Below are 25,516 nucleotides of genomic sequence, written 5' to 3' on the forward strand. Positions count from 1 at the left end.
CGATACCGCCTCCAGCCGGGATGCGATTCGCGATGCGGGTGGCGCCCGCTCGCGATGCGCACCCCGGCTCCCGTACCTGACTCGCTCTCCGTTGGTCCTGTCCCGGCGCGCGCGGCCCCGCTCCCTAGGGCGCGCGCGCGCCGGGTTTCTGCGATTTAAAGGGCCACTGCGCCACTGATTGGCGCAGTTGTTCTAATTAGTGTGTTCACCTGTGCACTCCCTATGTATACCTCACTTCCCCTGCACTCCCTCGCCGGATCTTGTTGCCATCGTGCCAGTGAAAGCGTTTCCTTGTGTGTTCCTAGCCTGTGTTCCAGACCTCCTGCCGTTGCCCCTGACTACGATCCTTGCTGCCTGCCCCGACCTTCTGCTACGTCCGACCTTGCTCTTGTCTACTCCCTTGTACCGCGCCTATCTTCAGCAGTCAGAGAGGTTGAGCCGTTGCTAGTGGATACGACCTGGTTACTACCGCCGCTGCAAGACCATCCCGCTTTGCGGCGGGCTCTGGTGAATACCAGTAGTAACTTAGAACCGGTCCACTAGCACGGTCCACGCCAATCCCTCTCTGGCACAGAGGATCCACCTCCTGCCAGCCGAATGGTGACACCTACATCTCCGATTCCTGGAAACCGTGTGTGATTGCATGGTGCGCTTGTCGTCTTCTCTCTTTTATGTGACATGTTAGCTGGTCCTCTCTGTTCTCTTTTCTTGCACGGGTCTGCTTTCTTTCCTTTCTCTTCCTTCCCACCTTCCCCCTTCTCTCTCTCCATTTCTTACCTTTTTCTATTAACTATGATGGTACACAACTTTACCCAGGGTATGCTCCGTGGGGGTGCTCCAATTCCTAGTTTCTAGAGTATACCGGGTTCTCCCGGTTTGCGGTTGCCTGTTTAGTGTTCTTTATTTTGCATTCTAAGACAAGTAACCCTGTCGTTTACATTCTGTCGGACTGTACTTTGCTCAGGCGCCCTTGAATCAATGTAACGTGTACTACCATGTTGACACTTTATTGGGCCTGCGAGCCGATTGTTCCTTACTTTTCAATAAAACGTGTTTAAAAAAAAGAATTATATGTACATGATCAGGATTAGGTACTGAGTACCTGACAAGTACTCTTTGAATAAAACAAGAGAAAGCTACACTTTTAAATAACACTGAAAACAGGAGATCTAAGGCCAAGTTCACACAACTGTTCATACAACAATTTTATACATAAATGATGTTTCAGAATCCACGTAAAATGCATGTCCCACTGAAAAAAATCCCACCACGTTGGGTAACCAAATGTGGATTCTGCCATAAGGAAACAAAAAATTATTATGTGACCAATTATTTACTTACATAAATACATTATAAACTTACTTTTTTAAGTAACAGTGCCACTCTTGTCTAGGGGCTGTATATATGATATTGCAACTCAGCCCTCTACACGTAAATAAATGAGCTAGCATGTTTTAACATATTAAAAAAAGCCATAACTACAATAGGAATACTGTTCTCAATCAGTAAAAAAATTCTACTGCCCTCACCTGGTATACATTTTGCCCGTTTCTGCAAAGATCTTTTATGATCGACTAACTGCTTGAATAAATCTTCATCACTTAATCTGTCTCCTTCCTAAGTAAAAGAAAACACATACAGATAATATATTAAGTATGAATATGCACAAAATGATTCATCTATACATATACAGTGAGGCAAAAAAAGTATTTAGTCAGCCACCAATTGTGCAAGTTCTCCCACTTAAAAAGATGAGAGAGGCCTGTAATTGTCAGGTATACCTCAACTATGAGAGACAGAATGAGAAAAAAAATCCATAAAATCACATTGTCTGATTTTTAAAGAATTTATTTGCAAATTATGGTGGAAAATAAGTATTTGGTCAATAACAAAATTTCATCTCAATACTTTGTTATATACCTTTTATTGGCAATGACCAAGGTGAAACATTTTCTGTAAGTCTTCACAAGGTTTTCACACACTGTTGCTGGTAATTTGGCCCATTCCTCTATGCAGATCTCCTCTAGAGCAGTGATGTTTTCGGGCTGTCGCTGGGCAACACAGACTTTTAACTCCCTCCAAAGGTTTTTAAGGGGTTAAGATCTGGAGACTGGCCACTAGGCCACTCCAGGACCTTGAAATGCTTCTTACGTAGCCACTCCTTCGTCGCCCGGCAATTTCTTTGGGATCATTGTCATGCTGAAAGACCCAGCTATGTTTCATCTTCAATGCCCTTGCTGATGGAAGGAGGTTTTCACTCAAAATCACAAAATACATGGCCCCATTCATTCTTTCCTTTACATGGATTAGTCGGTCTGGTCCCTTAGCAGAAAACAGCCCCAAAGCATGATGTTTCCACCCCCATGCTTCACAGTAGGTATGGGGTTCTTTGCATGCAACTCAGCATTCTTTCTCCTCCAAACACGCCAATTTGAGTTTTTACCAAAAAGTTCTACTTTGGTTTCACCTGACCATATGACATTCTCCCAATCCTCTTCTGGATCATTCAAATGCTCTCTAGCAAACTTCAGATGGCCCAGACATGTACTGGCTTAAGCAGGGGAACACGTCTGGCACTGCATGATTTGAGTCCATGGCGGCATAGTGTGTTACTGATGGTAGTCTTTGTCACTTTGGCCCCAGCTCTCTGCAGGTCATTCACTAGGTTCCCCCCGTGTGGTTCTGGGATTTTTGCTCACCGTTCTTGTGATTATTTTGACACCACGGGGTGAGATGTTACGTGGAGCCCCAGATCGAGGGAGATTATTAGTGGTCTTGTATGTCTTCCATTTTCTAATAATTGCTCGCACAGTTGATTTCTTCACACCAAGCTGCTTGCCTATTGCAGATTCAGTCTTCACAGCCTGGTGCAGGTCTACAATTTTGTTTCTGGTGTCCTTCGACAGCTCTCTGGTCTTGGCCATAGTGGAGTTTGGAGTGTGACTTTTTGAGGTTGTAGACAGGTGTCTTTTATACTGATAACAAACAGGTGCCATTAATACAGGTAACAAGTGGAGGACAGAGAAGACTCTTGAAGAAGTTATAGGTCTGTGAGAGCCAGAAATCTTGCTTGTTTGTAGGTGAACAAATACTTATTTTCCACCATAATTTGCAAATAAATTCTTTAAAAATCACACTTTTTTTTCTCATTATGTCTCTCATAGTTGAGGTATACCTGAATGAAAATTACAGGCCTCTCATCTTATTAAGTGGGAGAACTTGCACAATTGGTGGCTGACTAAATACTTTTTTGCCCCACTGTATTGCTGAACTTTGTTCAGGCCGATGGGAAGAACCTACTGGCTTATACTGGGTTCTATCAGGTTTCAGTTTCATTGTTGGCTAAAACAGGGCAGCATTCTACACTATTCAGGGGCTCAGGGAACTTGACAATTGAGAATTTAAACACCAAGGTGGACCTAGGCAGAGTCCCTATTCCCATATGCCGAGAGTGGCAAATACAATACTTGTTTTACAGTGGTTTTCAATGGTTCCAGACCCAATGTTAACCTGTTCATTCCTCATTTTGACAAAACATGCCCTATGTGTAGCAGATTGCTTATCAATGAATCTTCTGGAGGGAGCCATGTTTTACCTTGACAGCATTAACCGCTTAGGTAAAGCCCCAGCACTTGTTTGTAATACATCTTTTTTTGTACAGAGATGTAAAAGGGCACCTATTGCATGGGGTCATTTTTTAAATTTTTTTTTATTGAGTGTAGTGTACACACATGAAATTCATGGCCGTGAAATTAATTGACATGCTCTTCTTTCGGCCAATTACGGCTGAGAAAACATATGTTTTCCAGCCATAAAAAAAACAGATGTTTTCCAACCATTAAGAAAAAAAAATGTCCAGGCTTTTTAAAAGATCACAATATTTAAAGGTGTCTAGGGAGAGAAACAAGCTGTGCAATGTGTAAGTGTATAGGGAGTTCATATTACTGCTAAGACAGACTTTTAAGACAGAAGGAAGCCTTTCTCAGTGACAATAGTTTCCTTCAGAACAGGCTCACTGCTGTCTTATCTAAGAAAGGCTTCCTACTGTCTTAAAATCTAATGAGCAGTAATTTGAGCTCCCTTCTTCACATCATTGGTCTCACCTTGAGCAGACAGGAGGGGAGGGGGGAGCAGGGAAGGAAGCGCTAACTGTGATAAGACATCACAGCTATAAGGAAGAGAGCATAGCTGATATAGAGAGATCTGTGCAGGATGGATTATAACATTATATAAGTAGGTTGCTTTATTATACAGGGTGGGCCATTTATAAGGATACACCTTAATAAAATGGGAATAGTTGGTGTGATTAACTTCCTGTTTGTGGCACATTAGTATATGTGAGGGGGGAAACTTTTCAAGATGGGTGGTGACCATGGCGGCCATTTTGAATCCAACTTTTGTTTTTTCAATAGGAAGAAGGTCATGTGACATCAAACTTATTGGGAATTTCACAAGAAAAACAATGATGTGCTTGGTTTTAATGTAACTTTATTCTTTAATGAGTTATTTACAAGTTTCTGACCACTTATAAAATGTGTTCAATGTGCTGCCCATTGTGTTGGATTGTCAATGCAACCCTCTTCTCCCACTCTTCACACACTGATAGCAACACCGCAGGAGAAATGCTAGCACAGGCTTCCAGTATCTGTAGTTTCAGGTGCTGCACATCTCGTATCTTCACAGCATAGACAATTGCCTTCAGATGACCTCAAAGATAAAAGTCTAAGGGGGTCAGATCAGGAGACCTTGGGGGACATTGAACTGGCCCACGACGACCAATCCACTTTCCAGGAAACTGTTCTTCTAGGAATGCTTGGACCGGACACCCATAATGTGGTGGTGCACCATCTTGCTGGAAAAACTCAGGGAACGTGCCATCTTCAGTGCATAAAGAGGGAAACACATCATCATGTAGCAATTTTGCATATCCAGTGGCCTTGAAGTTTCCATTGATGAAGAATGGCCGCACTATCTTTGTACCTCATATACCACACCATAACATCAATTTTTGTGTTCCAACAGTCTTGGAGGGATCTATCCAATGTGGGTTAGTGTCAGACCAATAGCGGTGGTTTTGTTTATTAACTTCACCATTCACATAAAAGTTTGCCTCATCACTGAACAAAATCTTCTGCGTAAACTGAGGGTCCTGTTCCAATTTTTTTTTGCCCATTCTGCAGCACCTGAAACTATGGATACTGGAAGCCTGTGCTCGCATTTCTCCTGCGGTGTTGCTATCAGTGTGTAAAGAGTGGGAGAAGAGGGTTGCATTGACAATCCAACACAATGGGCAGCACATTGAACACATTTTATAAGTGGTCAGAAACTTGTAAATAACTCATCAAAGAATAAAGTTAAGTAATAACCAAGCACATCATTGTTTTTCTTGTGAAATTCCCAATAAGTTTGATGTGTCACATGACCCTCTTTCTATTGAAAAAACAAAAGTTGGATTCAAAATGGCCGACTTCAAAATGGCCGCCATGGTCACCACCCATCTTGAAAAGTTTCCCCCCTCACATATACTAATGTGCCACAAACAGGAAGTTAATATAACCAACCATTCCCATTTTATTAAGGTGTTTCCATGGCCCACCCTGTACATACAAAGGTTTTTTTTATTTTTATTTTTTTTTAACTCTGGACAGCCTCTTTAATGGCTAGGAAAGCAATAATTTGGCCTTACTGGTGAAAACTAAATATGTGCACACTAATATTTACAAATCATCCAGTGCATTAGATCCTATGCTAAAGAATATACAAGAAACATATAATATTAATCACCTGCTTAAAGAAAGTGGTTTGTGTAATTGTTGTTGGTTTGAATGGTGTCGGCGAGCCTTCATCTACTGATCCTCTATCAGAAAATCTCCTTGCTTGCCCTAGTGAGGCCCTCCTGTCACTAGTTGCTGTTTTACCTATAGAAGAAGAATGTTAGTATTAAACAAGTAAAAGGTACATAAAGACATTATTAGTACAGCTTTAGACAATTTTCCCAGGACTTTACATTCACAAATCAAACCAAACATATCTGACTAACCCATAATAGGGAAAATAACAGTAATCAGATATGTAAAATGATCTTATTAAAATACTATTATTTTCCACAAGAAAAGCATAGAATAATATCTTTTTTTTTTATATCTTCTTGTAGAAAGGTTTAGGCATACCATTCCCATTTTCTGATTCTGGTGCTTCTCTTTCCAGAGTCATGACATTTAAACAACTTTGAAGGCTGATCGGTATCCAGGCAAATGGCATACGATATTTTCCTAAACGTTGACAAAAGTTTTCAGCTTGAGACTTTAGTTTTTCTATTTTTTCTTTGGTCTGGATACATGCAAATACAAATGAAAACATATTAATGATACAGTCTGTTGGCATCCCTGAGATTTTTCAAGAAAATTAAGTATTTCTCACAGAAAACGATTGCAGTAACACATGTTTTGCTATACACATGTTTATTCCCTTTGTGTTTATTGAAACTAAACCAAAAAAAGGAGAGAAGAAAGCTAATTGGACATAATGTATTACCAACCTCCAAAAATGGGCTGCACAAAATTATTGGCCCCCTTAATATTTGGTTGCACACCCTTTGGCAAAAATAACTGAAATCAGTCGCTTCCTATAGCCATCAATAAGCTTCTTACACCTCTCAGCCGGAATGTTGGACCACTCTTCCTTGCAAACTGCTCCAGGTCTCTCTTATTGGAAGGATGCCTTTTCCCAACAGAAATTTTAAGATCTCTCCACAGGTGTTCAATGGGATTTAGATCTGGACTCATTGCTGGCCACTTCAGAACTCTTCAGCGCTTTGTGGCCATCCATTTCTGGGTGCTTTTTGATGTATGTTTGAGGTCATTGTCCTGCTGGAAGACCCAAGATCTCGGATGCAAACCGAGCTTTCTGACACTGGGCTGTACAGTGCGACTCAAAATCCATTGGTAATCCTCAGATTTCATGATGCCTTGCACACATTCACAGAACCCAGTGCCAGAGGCAGAAAAACAACCCCAAAACATAATTGAACCTCCACCATATTTCACTGTAGGTACTGTGTTCTTTTCTTTGTAGGCTTCATTCCGTTTTCAGTAAACAGCAGAATTATGTGCTTTACCAAAAAGCTCTATCTTCCACTCTATTTAGTCTTGCTTTTTTATGTCTCTGTGTCAGCAGTGGGGTCCTCCTGGGTCTCCTGCCATAGCGTTACATTTAAATGTCGAGCCTGCAGAACAGCTTGAATATCTTTGGAACTTGTTTGGGGCTGCTTATCCACCATCCGGAATATCCTGTGTTGACACCTTTCATCAACTTTTCTCTTCCGTCCACGCCCAGAGAGATTAGCTACAGTGCCATGAGTTGCAAACTTCTTTGATAATGTTGCGCACTGGGGACAAAGGCAAATCTAGATCTCTGGAGATGGACTTGTAACCTTCAGATTGTTATTGATATTTTTCCACAATTTTGGTTCTCAAGCCCTAAGGCAGTTCTCTTCTCCTCTTTCTGTTGTCCATGCTTAGTGTGGTACACAGAGACACACAATGCAAAGACTAAGTGAACTTCTCTCCTTTTTATCTGCTTTCAGGTGTGATTTTTATATTGCCCACACCTGTTACTTGCCCCAGGTGGGTTTAAAGGAGCATCACATGCTTTAAACAATCATATTTTTCCACAATTTTTAAAGGATGCCAATAATTTTGTCCAGACCATTTTTGGAATTTGTTTTTTTTCCTCCCTTTTTTGGTTTAGTTCCAATACACACAAAGGGAATAAACATGTGTATAGCAAAACATGTGTTACTGCAATCCTTTTCTGTGAGAAATACTTCATTTCCTAACATTTACAGCCATGACTGTACTTTACAGTTGTAGATCTGTGATTTATAAGAGATTTCTGGAACAGCAGTTTGTTGTCTAATTCTCTCAGGCCACTCAATTTAATAGAGAAGAAATGGGAACCAGGCTCAGGTAAGTTCACCTTCTTGCTAAATTTTACATTGAGTGATGGCACACCAATGAATTGTCAGTAAATATTTACCCATGTCACAGAGGGTACATTAAATCATTATGAAAGCTTTCAGATAAAGCCCTTCATCAGGCTGAGTGTGTGCCATGATGTTGAATATGGCATGTGGAAACGCTGTCCACATGTAGGCAGCACGATGTGGTACAAGAAGTGTCCCACAAACTATGGTATGGCATACATTATAAAAATGTCTGCGTTGTAAGCCATAACATCTACATCTTCTTCAGGATATGAAACCAGGCAACAAACCTTGACTTTTCCATTGACTTGCAGGACCAATTGGAAGAAATTCACTGATGAGACTTCCCTTTACTTCTTTGGAAAGGTCAACCGCCACACTGTTACAATTTTGGGCTCAGAAATACCATGTGCCTCTATCGAGCACAAGTGACTTAAACTAAACATATTATGTGCAATAAGTCAGTGCAATGAGTGGGCTTATTTATTCAATGTTTTTTTCATGAATTTTTGTCTTATATGTTGCCAAGATGTCATTGGAATTTTTAATCTTTGTCTAAATAAAAGAAAGGTGTTTATGTGTATGTGCTAGCCCAGGTGAAATCTACCATTTCGATTTGGATGTTCGAGGATGCCTGAATAAAACTCGGAAAATCAGAAACAATTATTTCTTTTAGCACTTTCAGTGTGCTGCTGTAACCTTTTCTTATGTTGGCATTTGCACTGCAGCCATGTCAGAGTGCACCTGCCCATGGATGTGAGTTGTTTTGGATGGGCTCACCAGTTTTTTTTTTTTTTACTATTACAGGAAAAGCACTTGATAAAGGGGGTATTGAGCCACTAAAACATTGTAACTATAGTTACAAATAAAGCTCAATGTAGCTTTTTGTTTCCAATACCAACTTGTGCTGGGTATTACAGGAGAAAGCATCTGCCTCCAATGCAACCGGGGAAGTTTATAAAAATAAAAATTATATGATATTTTAAAGATCTGTTATTTCTCTTCTTCTTTAATTAAACTGAAATGTATTTATGTAAAACATGCCCTTTTAGGGATCAGTAATACTACATGTATTATCAAGATGAGAAACTTACCTTTCCACCATCAGAATCTTTTAAGACCATGTAAGGCTCAGCACAGTCAGAAATCTCTCCCTGTTGAAGTACTTTTTCAATCTGTAAGACATATCAGAGCAGATTACCTTAAGGTCAATTTTTACTGTCCTATCTTTATCTAAGAATAGTTATTCTTACGTGTAGGCAAAGTAGTCTGACTGACATCAGTATAGTTAAGTAAGTTCAAATACTTTGCTTTACTTATTCTCTACAGAGTTTAAGCTTGATCATGTTTACTCCATTAATATCCAAAGTACAATTTTTGTGAATACTACAGTAAACTTGAGTAGCCGTATTCGTCCAGTGATGCAGATGCTAAATCAAAAAATGTTACAGTATCTTGTAATACCTTTTTTATTGGACTAAAAGTATTTTGCAGAGACAAGCTTTCGGGATTCCTCCCTTTATCAAGTCCAAAGCAAATCTAGGCTCACAAGCAGGAGACACAGGTTACAAATATGCAGGGGTTAAGAAAATAGATGTGGAGAATTCAAACTAAGATAGGCCATAAATTGTCCAGCTATAGGAACATAGACTAAATAGATAAGGTCGGTCGACACGCCTCCTCCAAATAGACATGAATGGAGGGGGCGTGGTGTGACGTTACGATGGGGCGTGGCCGTGTCATCATGACCACTGCCGCAGGCACCCGGAGTTTGTTTAGAACTCCGGGTGCTGTGGGAGATTGCGGGGGTTCCCCACGATCAGACATCTTATCCCCTATCCTTTTTATAGGAAATAAGATGTCTAGCCGCAGAGTACCCCTTTAAAGTTTGGATTGCTTCAACACTCCTCCTCCCCATACATTACATGACCATTACCAAATAAACTGCTTTTAGGTAGTATGCACACATTCAGGTTTTTAATTGCAATCATTACATACAAAGCCAAGAACAGATCATAAAAGGACACATAACAGGGTATTTTACATGAAATATCAATCTTTCTAAGTGCTATTACCAATCAATCTGCATGCCCACACTTTGCAGCTGCAATGTAAGAATCCAGTATCAGTTAAAAAAAACAATGCCGCAGCTGCTTATTAACACATACTGGTAATCCCATGCAGTTCTAAGGCATTCATACGTTTGCAATAATAAACAGAAATGAGATATGTTTTTGATCAAAAACATATTAGAAATATAACGTAGACTATAGTGTCAATGTAAATCAGGTGGAGCTTTGATTCCTCCAGATTTGCTTCCCAAGCAGAAAACAAACAGATATGTGCTCATTCTGTATCCTTTGTGCTCACCTTAACAACAAGGAAGATATCTGGGGAGGGATAGGTAATGGAGAACACTGCAGTTCTTGCTTGGCTTGAAGGTGCCACACAGGGTGTATGAGCCCGTAGATATTGTTTGAATGCTTCAGAGTTCAAGTCACATTGAAAATTTTCGGAAATCTGGCATTAAAAAAAGACAGCATTGTGGACTGAAGCATGTCAATACTTTGTGGTAAATGTTCAACTTTAGCAATAGTTTATGTCAGATAACCACAGAACAGAACTCATTTTTTTTATACAATGAAAAGTTCAGAAATTAAAGGGGTATTCCCATCTTCCTCTTTTGGCTTATCCAAAAGAAAACCCCTTAAATATCAATCTGCAACTTTCTTACACTTCAACAGAGAGGTGGCCCCGCTTGCATGGGCCCTGTCTATTGAAGTCTATGGGAGTTATGGAAACAGCAAAGTAACCAGCCCTCATCATATATCTATGAGGCACTTGGGGCCTCATTAGCTGGATATACCATAAATGCATACAATGGGGTTATCCTGCTAGTGAAGGGCAAAACCACACCACAGGCATCTGATGGCATCAGACACCTGTTTAAGTCTCTAAATGCCAGGAGGCATGAGTGTCAGCTCCACAGCTGATTGGCTAATCTGACCATGCATCATCAAGGACAAAGGATGATGCTGCAGGTCACAGCTCAGAGAAGACAGAGGGGGCACTGGACTCTGGACTCTGGACAGGTACATATGTTACAGGGGGAAAAAAATACATTTTATAGTGCTGTTCACATTTGCTTTCAAATGTTTTTTTACTCATGATGATGTTTAATACCTTTTTTCTTTCTTTACAGTCATAAAGTGCAATAGTTGCAAACAGTGGCTCAATCTCAATGTCAAATCTGTGAAGAAAAAGAGGAAGAAAGGATGGTTAATCTTTATGAAGTATATAAATAGTATATTAAAAGTATACAATAAAATGATCAGCCCTAACATTAATAGTCTACAACAGCTCTGACCCAGGGACTTCCCAAGACGCATGAAGTCTGGTAACAATGTTTAGGTAGGTGTTATGCTATGTTCACACAGTGTTCCCATCTATCCCTTAAACCTATATAGGGCTAGAATTACGTCACAGTATTCACTTTTAAAATCAGGAGGGCTGTTACATTTTTGAGTGATGAGGGTAACTGACAATTATTATTAATAATTATTCCTAGATGATGTCATATCAGTGGTAATGCAGCATATTCAGATTTTATGTACCGTATATACTCGAGTATAAGCCGACCCGAATATAAGCCGAGGCCTCTAATTTCACCCCAAACACCCAGGAACTATAAGCCTAGGGTGGGAAATACATCATCCCCCCATGTCATCATCCAGACCCCCGTCATTAACACCGCCATTATCATCACCCTGTCATCATCCCCCCCTTCATCATCACCGCCTGTCATCATTCCCCGTCATCATCCCTTCATCATCACCGCCTGTCAATCCAGTGGTCTTCAACCTGCAGACCTCCAGATGTTTCAAAACTACAACTCCCAGCATGCCCTGACAGCCATCGGCTGTCCGGGCATGCTGGGAGTTGTAGTTTTGAAACATCTGGAGGTCCGCAGGTTGAAGACCACTGCGGCCTTCGTCATCATACAGACAGCCCCCCCCTTTAGTTTTCTACTCACCCGGTGGGGAGGGTTAGTCGTTCCGGGCCTCTTCTCCGCTCTGGGCCCGGACTAGTGACGTTGCCTTGACGATGACGCACAGGGACGTTCATGCGCAGGGATGAAAGTCCCTGTGCGTCGTCGTCAAGGCAACGTCACTACTCCGGGGCCAGAGCAGAGAAGTTGGAAGATGGACAGCCCGGAACGACTAACCCTCCCCACTGGACGGTCCCTGCAGCATAGATGGCCAGGACCAGCTCACCCTTCCTTCCCACCGAGGGGAGGTGAGTAGAAAACAAGGGGGGGGGGGGTCTGGATGACGACGAAGGCCGCAGTGGTCTTCAACCTGTGGACCTCCAGATGTTTCAAAACTACAACTCCAAGCATGTTCGGGCATGCTGGGAGTTGTAGTTTTGCAACATCTGGAGGTCCGCAGGTTGAAGACCACTGAGAAGGGATTGACAGGCGGAGAGTTCACTCGAGTATAAGCCGAGGGGGGTGTTTATATGGGGTACATTTATTTTAATTAAGCTTAGCAACTCAAAAATAAATAGTTCTGGGACTTTCTATATATATTTTATATATTCTCTATCTAAACTCTTCAGTTATAAAAATTGAAAAAAAAGTTGAGATAAAGTGCAAAATATTCAAAAAACACATGGGGTAAATGACCAGTAACTAATGAATAGGTAATATAACAACTTTATACTGTACTTTAGCGTATGCAACTTGACCATGATCTTGTATCCCATATGCTCCTTTGGACATTCTGGTACAGGGCGTATTTCAACATTATCCTCCTGAAATATGTATAGTGAGCATTATAATTGAAATTTACTGGACATTTATAATACCTTAACTCTTTATTATAAAAAAAAATCAGAATTGTTTCAAGAAAAACTGAAACACCTGGTTATGCCTAGTTTAAAACAGTGCATGACTTTTGTCCTTTTTGTTCTACATATATGTACATCATAAATAACCCCCATAGGCCCTGCTCTAGGCATAATCTAATGGGACAGATTAACGGAGTTCTGTAGTGAAACATAACTTATCCCCTATCCAAAGGACTCCCCTAGATCTATAATTGATTTCCTATCCTTTGGATAGGAGATAAGTAATGTTTTACTGCACTACTCCTTTAACTAAATGTGTTGGAGTCTAGATCTTGTCATACTGCAAGGGCAAATGTTCTCTTTGAGAAGAGCTGTATTGACTCTTAGAAGCCATCCAATGCTGAGAAGAAAATATGAAAAGTAGCCCTCTTCTAGAAGAAAGGGAGCTTGCTTTTTAGGGTAGTGTTACTGCAAGTCAATGCTTGGCCTTTAAGCGTCTTAAAACATGACTGGGGAATAACAGTCAAGCCAGAATCTCTTAGAAGAGTTGCCGATCTGACGACCGCTGTTTCAGGGTTCTTTGCCCCTTGTCAGTACAGAGCAGGGTGCTAGCTGACTGACAGACGCCTTTGTCATGGAACTAAAGTTTCTCCTTTAGCACAGTACCAAGTGTAAAATGATGTATGGTAAGATATGAAAAACAAAATTATAAAACATAACAAGTGAAACAAACAGGGTGAGGAGAGGAAGTAGGAGTAAAATTGAGATACCTCATCCATTGGTGGACAGAGGGCAAATATCTCAGCATGTCTGTTGGCTTTACGAGCTTCCTCAGTTTGCTTCTCTACGTTGTCCACGTTTGTAAGATGGAGAAGATTCTTTAGGCGACTTTCTGGATTTAAGCCCCGCAGGTCAAATTCACAAGAAGTAATGGTATTTTTTTCAGATTCACCAGCTAACTTCATTACAAGACCTCCATCAGTCTACAAAAATACACAGAACAATTGTCTAAGGACTGTCTAAGTAAGCCTTTCTGTTTGTCTAATAAAAAAAATAAAAAAAAAGTTTAAAAATATTTTTTTTCTCTTATTTTACACTTAACATGTTTCTGTCATTTAGTAAAACTTTGGCATGTGGGCCAGATATGTCAAAAGTTTAGATCACCCCAGGTCTCAGTCCACGAGCCTTACTCCCTAGCAGGCCGTCCGATCTGACTAGTTGATTGGTATGCTCCATAGACTACCGTATATACTCGAGTATAAGCCGAGTTTTTGAGCACGATTTTTCGTGCTGAAAACAGCCCCCTCGGCTTATACTCGAGTGAACTCTCCGCCCTCAGTGGTCTTCAACCTGCGGACCTCCAGATGTTTCAAAACTACAACTCCCAGCAAGCCCGGGCAGCCATCGGCTGTCCGGGCTTGCTGGGAGTTGTAGTTTTGAAACCTCTGGAGGTCCGCAGGTTGAAGACCACTGCGGCCTTCAACATCATCCAGCCCCCTTTCACCCCCTTTAGTTCTGTACTCACCTCCGCTCGGCGCTGGTCCGGTGCTGCAGGACTGTCCGGTGGGGAGGTCGTCCGGTGGAATAGTGGTTCCGAGCTGCCATCTTCACCGGGGGGGCCTCTTCTCCGCGCTTCGGGCCAGGCCCCGGAATAGTCACGTTGCCTTGACGACGACGCAGAGGTACGTTCATTACCAACGTCCCTCTGCGTCATCGTCAAGGAAACGCCTCTATTCCGGGCCCGAAGCGCGGAGAAGAGGCCCCCCGGTGAAGATGGCAGCCCGGAACCACTATCCCACCGGACGACCTCCCCACCGGACAGTCCTGCAGCACCGGACTAGCGCCGAGCGGAGGTGAGTACAGAACTAAAGGGGGTAAGAGGGGGCTGGATGATGTCGAAGGTCGCAGTGGTCTTCAACCTGCGGACCTCCAGAGGTTTCAAAACTACAACTCCCAGCAAGCCCGGACAGCCGATGGCTGCCCGGGCTTGCTGGGAGGTGTAGTTTTGAAACATCTGGAGGTCCGCAGGTTGAAGACCACTGTATCAGACATTGACAAGCGGTGATGATGATGACATGTGGTGATCATGACAAGCGGATGATGAAGGGGGAGGGGGGGACTCTGACAAGGGGATGATGAAGGGGGGGGGGTTTGGGATGATGACAAGAGGATGATGACTAGGGGGTGATGAAGGGGGGTGGGGATGATGACAAGGGGATGATGAAGGGGGGTGAGGGATGATGACAAGGGGATGATGAAGGGGGGTGTGGGATGATGACAAGGGGATGATGAAGGGGGGTGTGGGATGATGACAAGGGGATGATGAAGGAGGCGTGTGGGATGATGACAAGGGGATGATGAAGGGGGGGGGGGGGTGTGGGATGATAAGGGGATGATGATGACTAGGGGATGATGAAGGGGGGTGGGGATGATGAAGGGGGGGGGGGTGGGATGATAAGGGGATGATGAAGGGGGGGTGTGGGATGATGACAAGGGGATGATGAAGGAGGCGTGTGGGATGATGACAAGGGGATGATGAAAGGGGGGTGTGGGATGATAAGGGGATGATGAAGGGGGGGTGTGGGATGATGACAAGGGGATAATGACAAGGGGATGATGAAGGGTGTGTGTGGGATGATAAGGGGATGATGAAGGGGGGGGGGTGGGATGATGACAAGGGGATGATGACAAGGGGATGATGAAGGGGGTGTGTGGGATGATGACAGGCGGTGATGATGAAGGGGGGATGATGACAGGTGATGATGAAGGGGGGATGATGACGGGGGTCTGGATGATGACAGGGGGATGATGTATTTCCCACCCTAGGCATATACTCGAATCAATAACTTTTCCTGGGATTTTGGGGTGAAATTAGGGGCCTCGGCTTATATTCGGGTTGGCTTATACTCGAGTATACACGGTATAATGAAGCAAGTGAAGCTTGTGGAGTGAGACCTGGTGCAACCTAAGCTTTGGACATATCTGAACAACATGTGAAAAGTTTTCCTAAATGACAATAAGGCTTTAAGTGTATGGGGCATGTATGAGAAAGTATGAGAAGTGTTCAATGTTCAGAAATACAGTGAAATTAAGAAATGGCAGAGCCTTTAGGGGGTGCAAAGTATGCAATTGCCCCTTAAGTCCTGGTGTCTAAAGGTTCCCATCACCTAAAGAACAGCAGTAATATAAAGGAGCTATTTATCATAGTTGTACATAATTGTACATGTTGTAATGTAATATACAGGAGAATTTATTATTTTATAATAAAATTATAATGACTATGAATCCTTCAATATGCAAAGTCACTGTTAAATCAAAGTCATGCAATGAAAATATTGATATGATGGTAAACAGACTGATTGGGAACGGAAAAGAGATGCTTTGGTGGGCAGGAGAGGAGCATTGTTCTGGACCTCCAAAGATGCTGCACGTAGAAAGTTACCTGCTCACTTTGTCTGGACTCTGACTCATCAGACTCAAATATCTGTTTTTGTAGAGTTTTTTGGAAGTCCTTTCTAGAGCCACTTCTACTGAAGTTACTTGTACCTGAGTTTTCTTGTGTCCTAAAAGAAAAAAAGAAAAGGAATTAAAACACCATATTGTTCTCTACTGCACTATTCTATATAGGTTTGCTTACTCAAAGTAATAAGAAACATCAACTATTTCCAAACCAAAGAATGGGAGGGGGGATTTATTTGAGAGGTATACACTTCATTCAATGGCCAGGTGGAAAGCTAGCGCATAACATCAGCAATTCCCATGCTGCCCCCTCCCCTTTAAAAGATAGAAGTGACCACGCATACAGTACACGATCCGTTATAGCCTATGAGTAGGAGCTGACACCCAAATGACCGGGTCTGACTCAGGGCCTGGGTGGGTGCACGTGCCATGGACGTAGAGAAGGAAGAGGGTGCTGAGCGTGTGCTTATACAAGCGCTGTTGACGGCACTCGCTTACAACTTATAAGTGCACACTCTTATAAGCTGTTTCGGGAGAGTTCTTGGGCAAACATATACCACATGTGAGGAATGTGCCTGTGCCGGAAGGTAAGAAAAGAATGCAGGGGGCCGGAGTGCTGGAAGCAAGGAGAGGATCTAAGGGGGAGCAATATGACAGGTTAGTAATCATTTTATTATTATTTTTTTTTTTACATGAGAACCTGCACTATATGGGGACACAGAGGGGGAGGGGGGCTGCACTATAAGGAGGCACATAGGGGGGGGGGGGGAGGAAGCCTGGTATATGAGGGCACAAACGGTAGGGAGGGGGGAAGCCTGGACTCTATGTGGGCACAGAGGGGAAGGGGGGGGGGAGCCTGCACTATATGAGGCACAGAAGGGAGGAGGAGCTTGTACTACATGAAGGTACAGGGGGGCTGAACTATATGGGGGCATAGAAGAAAGGGAGGCCTGCACTATGTGCAGGCACAAAAGGCAGAGGGAAGAGGGATTGCACTATATGGGGCACACAATGGGGAGAGCCTGCACTGTATTGGGGTACAAAGGGAAGGGGGAGCAGCCTGCACTATATGGGGGCACAAAAGGGTGCAGCCTGCATGATATGGGGGCACAGAGGGCAGGGGGTGCTGTACTTTATGGGGCACAGAGGGGGTTGTACTATATGGGAGCACAGTGTGGGGGTCTAGCTAATATATTGACAAACAGCAAACCCCACACCTGGAAGCATACCAGGTGGGGGTACAAAACCCCAATATTAGTGCACCCTCCCTATAAAACTTTACTTTTATTATTTTATATTGACAGCATAAAACAAGTGGAGAACCAACCAATACAGGTTAAAAACCCAGCATTAGTACACTAATATGAATGTGCACCAACTCCCATTTGAGAGTATATTATAACCCTGTGCCTGCAGTGCTACAGGGATTTTATGTGAATCTATTGCTGATGTTAAAACTAAGTGACACAGCCTCCCCTACATGTTTCGTGACACAAGTCACGTCATCAGGGGTGAATGAGGCTTATGAATATAGCATATATACATGTCACGAAACATGTAGGGGAGGCTGTGTCACTTAGTTTTAAAGGGGTACTCCGGTGAAAACCTTTTTTCTTTTAAATCAACTGGTGGCAGAAAGTTAAACATATTTGTAAATTACTTCTATTAAAAAATCTTAATCCTTCCTCTACTTATTAGCTGCTGAATACTACAGAGGAAATTCTTTTCTTTTTGGAATGCTCTCTGATGACATCACGAGCACAGTTCTCTCTGCTGACGTTATTATAATAATAATAACACTTTATTTATTGTTGTCCTTAGGGGGATTTGAACCCAAGTCCCCAGCCCTGCAAGGCAGCAGTGCTAACCACTGAGCCCCCGTGCTGCCCTTAGCATACATCTGCTATGCATGGTTGCTAAAATGGACAGAGATGTCAGCAGAGAGCACTGGGCTCGTGATGTCATCAGTGTCCCAAAAAGAAAGGAATTTCCTCTGTAGCATTCAGCAGCTAAGAAGTACTGGAAGGATTAAGATTTTTTAATAGAAGTAATTTACAAATATGTTTAACTTTCTGCCACCAGTTGATTTAAAAGAAAAAAGGTTTTCACCGGAGTACCCCTTTAACATCAGCAATAGATTCACATAAAATCCCCGTAGTACTGCAGGCACAGGGTTATAATATACTCTCAAATGGGAGTTGGTGCACATTCATATTAGTGTACTAATGCTGGGTTTTTAACTTGTATTGGTTCTCCACTTGTTTTATGCTGTCAATATAAAATAATAAAAGTTAAGTTTTATAGGGAGGGTGCACTTATATTGGGGTCTTGTACCCCCACCTGGTATGCTTCCAGGTGTGGGGTTTGGTGTTTGTTTATATTAACCCCAGCACCTCTCCGGGGTATTTGTTTGCATATAGCTAATATATTGAGGCACAGTGTGGGGTCACAAAAGGGCTTACCTATTAAATGGTGGAACAGAGGGGACCTAATACTATATGGGAGAACAGAGGGGCATATTTACTATATAGGGTCAAATAGTGGCCACTTTAATGTGTGGGGCAATACAAATTGGGAGTTTGTATAAAGGGAGAGGCCTAAAATATTTGTCTGACACAAGTTGTGGCCGGATGAAGTCTTTAAGATTGCCCAGGAAGATGGGGAAAAAAAGAGAAAAAGGAACAACTCTGATCATAAAAGTTGTCACATTTAATTCACTCTGAGAAGACATCCCTTGTGAATTACTGGATATAACTGCACTGTAATCAATTATGGATTGCAGGACATGCATAGTGCTGGTATGAGTGGTATCTTTTACTATATGGGTCACTGTATGGGGTATATTGGTCTTTTTTTGTGGATTTTATTTAGTAACAGTATGGTTATATTATCCAGTCACTATGTGTTGGCAATTGTAGTGGTCATGGTGTTGCATTATTATTTGTCCCATGTATACTGGTATTATTGGTAATGCTGGTCTTGTTATACTGAATTTATTCAGTAACAGTATGATGATATCATGTATGGTGATTTTAAAGGTATTTTAACCCCTTAATGACCAGGCCCATTTTGGCCTTAAGGACCAGACCAATTTTATTTTTGCATTTTCGTTTTTTCCTCCTCGCCTTCTAAAAATCATAACTCTCTTATATTTCCATCCACAGACCCATATGAGGGCTTGTTTTTTGCGTCACCAATTGTACCTTGTAATTACATCACTTATTTTACCATAAAATGTACGGCGCAACCAAACAAATATTATTTATGTGGGAAAATTGAAAAGAAAACCGCAATTTAGCAAATTTTGGAAGGTTTTGTTTTCAAGCTCTACACTTTCTGGTAAAAATGACATGTTTTCTTTATTCTGTGGGTCAATACGATTAAAATGATACCCATGTTATATGCTTTTCTATAATTGTACTGCTTAAAAAAAAAATCTACCTATAACTTTCTAATTTTTCCGTATATGGGGTGATATGAGGGCTCATTTTTTTGCGCCATGATCTGTAGTTTTTATCAGGACCACTTTTGCTTAGGTTTTACCTTTTACCAAATTTTATAAATTTTTTTGGGAATAAAATGTGACAAAAAAGCAGCAATTTTGGACTTTTTTTTTTATTTTTTCACGTTTACGCTGTTCACCGTACAGGATAATTAACAATATATTTTAATAGTTCCGACTTTTACGCATGCGGCGATACCAAATATGTGTATACATTTTTTTTACGCTTTTTGGGGGGTAAAATGGGAAAAACGGACGTTTTACTTTTTTATTGGGGGAGGGGATTTTTCAAATTTTTTTACTTAAATTATAATTTTTTTTTTTACACTTTTTATGTCCCCATAGGACAATCAGTTGATTGTTAATACTGTTCAGTGCTATGTATAGGACATAGCACTGATCAGTATTATCGGTCATCTTCTGCTCTGGTCTGCTCGATCTCAGACCAGAGCAGAAGACCCCGGGAGAAAGCCGGAGCCAGGTGAGGGGACCTCCGGCCGCCATGCTGGATGATCGTATCCCCGCGGCAGCGCTGCGGGTGATCCGACCATCCATTCAAAGTACTGCGATGCTGCAGATGCCGTGATCTGTATTGATCACGGCATCTGAGGGGTTAATGGTGGACATCTGCGCGATCGCGGATGTCCGCCATTACCGGCGGGTCCCTAGCTGCTGATAGCAGCCGGGACATGCCGGGCATGACGCGAGCACCGCTCCGGCGCTAAGTACCACATCACCATGACGTACATTTACGTCCATTGTCGTTAAGAACCTAGCAACACCCCTACCTACTGTCATACCTGACTGATGTAAAGTGGTAATTTTTAAGCACTGGGCCGTGCATGTCAATCAGTCAATGCAGGGAGGGGCAGGGGAGGGAGGAAGCATGCATGCTGCAGCTCAAGACAACCTCTTTGACACTCAAGCTTTGAGCATGATCTAGAGCTGAAAGATTCCCTTTAATATAAAAGCATAGGGAAATAAAAGGCTAGTATATGGTTTCACAGCTGCATATACTTACTTTCTGTTCACAATCAACCAGTCTCGTAGATATATCTGAATGCAGTCTCTGACATGTTGATTCAGCTCAGCCCTGACAGAATAAATATTAAAATGAAGTTTAAAATCATTAGAATAGGTAGGAAACATGGTTACAACAACACTTCATTATCTATAAATATTTCATTCTGCAGGTTTCTGAATTACCAGAGGGTTAGCGTGTACATCCTTTACTTCATTACACAGTGCTAGTGTGTTCACAAAACATTTGAAGGGACATCAGAGAAAAGACCACTAAAAATGACATTAATGGAGCATCTGAATTTGTAAGGTTTTTTTCTACATATTAGAAAATATGCTTGAAAAAGGCTTGCTAGCCGAAATGTTGCATTGTATATCATGATGCAATAAAGACCTTGTAGCTTGAACTTTAAGCTGGACCTCGTGTTAGTTGCTGTTTCCTAGTGGAGGAAGTATTTATTAGAGATGAGATCTACGGATGTATGGAAAAAAAAAGGGGATGAATTCAGCTTAGTTAGGCCAGTTAAAGAATCTTTCATAAACAGAAAGGCTATGTTCACACACTGGTTGTTAAACCTAATTTTGAGCCATATGGGTAAAAACACACAATCAGGTTGTGTTGCAGTTGCATTGCCATTTGTAACTGCATCACGTTAGTTTTTAATAGTAAACAATATTGGAAACTGCAATGCAACTACAACAAACACAACCTGATCATGTGTTTTCACTTTTAATGGCTAAAAAAACCTACCAAAGAACAGCTGAAAATACTGTGTGTCTGCTAAAAAAGCGCTGAAAATAAGATTTAGAAGACAGTGTGTGTACAAAGCTAGGAATATGTTCACTCATAGAATTTAAGCCTGTTTCTTCAGCTGCAAACAGCTATAAAAATGGACCAAAAGAAAAAAGAACTGGTAAAAAAAAAACTCCAAAAATGGCTGAAAAGATAAAACTAAAATACTGAGTGGGAACATAGTCTAAGGCTATGTCAGACGGTGGAATTTCCATGTGAAATTCTGCTGTAAATTCCACTGAAATTTACTAATTTGCTCATTGACTTCAATAGGATTCCGCTGTCCCATTCACACAGCAGAATTGCCGCCATGGAAATTTGCAGCCCGCAAAATTTGAAGACCTGTCTTTAATTTTGTGGAATTCCGTGGGGGCTTTGAATTTCAGCAGAATTCTGTGTCTTGAGAGCACAGAAATGCACCGGAATTATGCACCGGAATTATGCTGACATTCTGCTGCAATTCTGACAGAATACCCCAATTCCATTCACCAAGCGTAATTGCGGATAGACTATCGGGTGAACATAGCCTAAGGGTGCTTTCACACGGGAATGAAAATCTTCATATTTGTTGCAAACTTTTACAATTAAGGGTATGAACACACTGGCCTAGATTTATCAAACTGTGTAAAGTAAAACCTGAGCTGTGATTGGTTACTGTGGGAAAATCACTTCATATTTTCCCTCACATAGTTTGATAAATCTGGGCCACTATGTTTCTGCTGCCGTTAATTGTATTCACCCCACCAGAAACGGGATGCCAACTGTGTACTGTAAATGGGAACAGTGGACTCCATTCACTTCTATGTCCAAAATGAGTCACCTAGTGACTCCTTTTGAGATGTATGTGCTATTTTTTAAGTGCAACAGCCCCTGTCATGGGTCCCCTTAAAATACTGTATACGTCCCAAACGGAGTCACTAGTGGATACGATTAACAGGGGCAGGAACGTAGTGTTCTCGGCTGGGTTTACATTACAGAATTTTTGACCGGAATTCCGCTCAGGAATTTCGGATATAAATTCTGCTGCATGAGGCTTAACATGCAGGTGAATGGGTTTACCGTGAACCCATTGTTTTTCTTTTTTCAAATTCAAAAGGATTTATTAAGAGTAACAAAGATATACATCAGAATATAGGCAATAATGAACAAGGACAAAAGCTCATTGGCCAGGGTAGACCAGAGAACCAAGTGGGCCATTGGAAACATTGACAGAAATCAACAGATTTGAGCTAGAACAAGCAATCAATTATGGATTAACACAATATACAAATGGTGTGGTAACAGGGAGAACTAGGCAAGTATAGCGAGCAACAAGGCTCCACAGCGAACAGATCAGGGGAATGAAACTAGGAACCTGAGGTAAGTATTGAAGATTATAATGAAAAGGCAGCACACTATTACATAAACCAGAGGCATCAGAAACAAGCAAACACAAAACAAGAGAGACACGGACAAACAGCAAAAAAAATAGGGGGGGGGGGGGAAAGATCGGACAGAGCCAGAGACCAAGGGACCAGAAGAAAAGAAGCAACTGACGAAAAGGCGGGCTAACAGGACACGGGACGTCACCAGAAGCACTTGAGAAAACACGAAAGAAACCATTCACTTTGCAGAATTTTCTTGTTGCAATTTACGATAGAAAATTCTGATCCAAAAATTCTGCCAGAACATTGAACCTGCTGAATGTTTTGGTGGAATCCGCTCTGCATACATTGCTGCACTCAGAAGCTTCACAAGTGTGAACCCGGCCTAAAAAGTAAAAATCTGCTATAAATGTACAGCCCTTAGGCTATGTTCACATGGCTGAATGCCTGCCCGGAAAATTTCAGGGCAAACTTAAGGTAGACAGCGGGCGTGGGCAGAACATGCTGGCAATAGGACCGCTGGGAAATTTGTCATCTTTATAGAAGGCAATGCATTTTGGAGCAAATTCCGAACAAAGGAGTCTGGAATGCCAATTTAGCTGTGTGCACTGGGCAGCAGAATCCTATTAAACCTATTAAAAATTTTCATAGACAGCAATGCATTTCTGAGCAAATTCTGAAGAAAGAAGAATGGACTCGGAATTTCGCTGTGTGTACAGTGCAACTATTGAAACCAATGGGACTTAGCTGCAACAGAATTTCCAAGAGGAATTTCCCCGCTAGATTCCATTAGGAAATTCCCCTGTGTGAACATAGCCTTAGGGTCCATGCACACTACGGAATCTCTCGGATGGAGAGATTGCGAGGGCGGCCAGCACAAACAATGCCAATCCCCATAAACAGCAGTGGTAATTGCGCAACAAGATCCCACTTCCAGCAAGTGGAACCACTGTTCTCCCCAGCTCTATGCAATGCCAAAAAGACAGGGTAACCACCATATTTTTCCCCCTTTTTTATGGAAAATGTTTTCAAAAACAGCCAACATTTTCTTTAATGGACACAGTGGAAAACAACATGAATAAAAATGCAGAAAAAAAGGTATCTTGATTCTTCGCCACCAGTTGCACAGGACTTTTAAATTTATTTTAGAGGTAAAATAATGGACAACGCATTTCGGCATTCACATACGCCTTTCTCAGTTCTAACATAAAAACACTATTGGGCATCCTGACTGGTAGGACAAATACTGCTGTGGTGCAAAACCATAAGGAATGAAAAAGTATATGTTACGCCGAGCGCTCCGGGTCCCTGCTCCTCCCCGGAGCGCTCGCGGCGTTCCTCTCTCTGCAGCGCCCCGGTCAGACCCGCTGACCGGGAGCGCTGCACTGACATTGCCGGCGGGGATGCGATTCGCATAGCGGGACGCGCCCGCTCGCGAATCGCATCCCAAGTCACTTACCTGTCCCGGCCCCCGGCTGTCATGTCCTGGCGCGCACGGCTCCGCTCCTTAGGGCGCGCGTGCGCCAGCTCTCTAAGATTTAAAGGGCCAGTGCACCAATGATTGGTGCCTGGCCCAATTAGCTTCCATCTGCTCCCTGGCTATATTACCTCACTTCCCCTGCACTTCCTTGCCTGATCTTGTTGCCTTGTGCCAGTGAAAGCGTTTAGTGTTGTCCAAAGCCCGTGTTTCCAGAACTTCTGCTATCCACTTTGACTACGAACCTTGCTGCCTGCCCCGACTTTCTGCTACGTCTGACATTGCCTCTGCCTAGTCCTTCTGTCCCACGCCTTCTCAGCAGTCAGCGAGGTTGAGCCGTTGCCGGTGGATACGACCTGGTTGCTACCGCCGCAGGAAGACCATCCCGCTTTGCGGCGGGCTCTGTTGAATACCAGTATCATAGAACCGGTCCACCGACACGGTCCACGCCAATCCCTCGCTGACACAGAGGATCCACATCCAGCTAGCCGAAACGTGACAGTATATCCGGCCATGGATCCCGCTGAGGTGCCGCTGCCAAGTCTCGCTGACCTATCCACGGTGGTCGCTCAGCAATCGCAGCAAATCGCCCAACAAGGACAGCAGCTGTCGCAGTTGACCGCCACGTTACAGCAACTTCTGCCACTGCTACAGCAGCAACCATCTCCTCCGCCAGCTCCTGCACCTCCTCCGCAGCGAGTGGCCGCTCCTAGCCTCCGCTTGTCCCTGCCGGACAAATTTGATGGGGACTCTAGACTCTGCCGTGGATTCTTATCTCAATGTTCCCTACATATGGAGATGTTGTCGGACCAATTTCCTACAGAACGGTCTAAGGTGGCGTTCGTAGTGAGCCTTCTTTCTGGAAAGGCCTTGTCTTGGGCCACACCGCTCTGGGACCGCAATGATCCTGCCACAGCCACAGTCCAGTCCTCCTTCGCTGAAGTCCGTAGTGTCTTCGAGGAACCAGCCCGAGCTTCTTCTGCCGAGACTGCCCTGCTGAACCTGGTCCAGGGTAATTCTTCAGTAGGCGAGTACGCCATCCAATTTTGTACTCTCGCTTCCGAATTAT

The 25,516-nt window shown here is 42.7% G+C and overlaps 1 protein-coding gene across 8 annotated transcripts in view; it reads right to left on the reverse strand.

The window, feature by feature from the left end:
- The window catches only part of DOCK8 (dedicator of cytokinesis 8), a 238,314-nt gene that overhangs the window by 105,667 nt on the left and 107,131 nt on the right, over window positions 1-25,516 (reverse strand). For 7 of the 8 annotated variants that reach the window (XM_056522784.1, XM_056522774.1, XM_056522767.1 and 4 more), the window contains 10 exons: window positions 20,815-20,886; window positions 16,275-16,395; window positions 13,603-13,815; window positions 12,711-12,796; window positions 11,168-11,234; window positions 10,355-10,504; window positions 9,079-9,159; window positions 6,171-6,330; window positions 5,785-5,918; window positions 1,530-1,617 (listed from right to left, as the gene is read on the reverse strand). In XM_056522784.1, the coding sequence (XP_056378759.1) occupies window positions 1,530-1,617; window positions 5,785-5,918; window positions 6,171-6,330; window positions 9,079-9,159; window positions 10,355-10,504; window positions 11,168-11,234; window positions 12,711-12,796; window positions 13,603-13,815; window positions 16,275-16,395; window positions 20,815-20,886 (1,172 nt within the window). Of the gene's footprint in view, window positions 1-1,529; window positions 1,618-5,784; window positions 5,919-6,170; window positions 6,331-9,078; window positions 9,160-10,354; window positions 10,507-11,167; window positions 11,235-12,710; window positions 12,799-13,602; window positions 13,816-16,274; window positions 16,396-20,814; window positions 20,887-25,516 lie in introns of those variants that run through there. The other variant, XM_056522814.1, reaches the window with a different exon arrangement.

This window comes from Hyla sarda, chromosome 1 (genome assembly GCF_029499605.1).
Source record: "Hyla sarda isolate aHylSar1 chromosome 1, aHylSar1.hap1, whole genome shotgun sequence".
NCBI lineage: Eukaryota > Metazoa > Chordata > Amphibia > Anura > Hylidae > Hyla > Hyla sarda.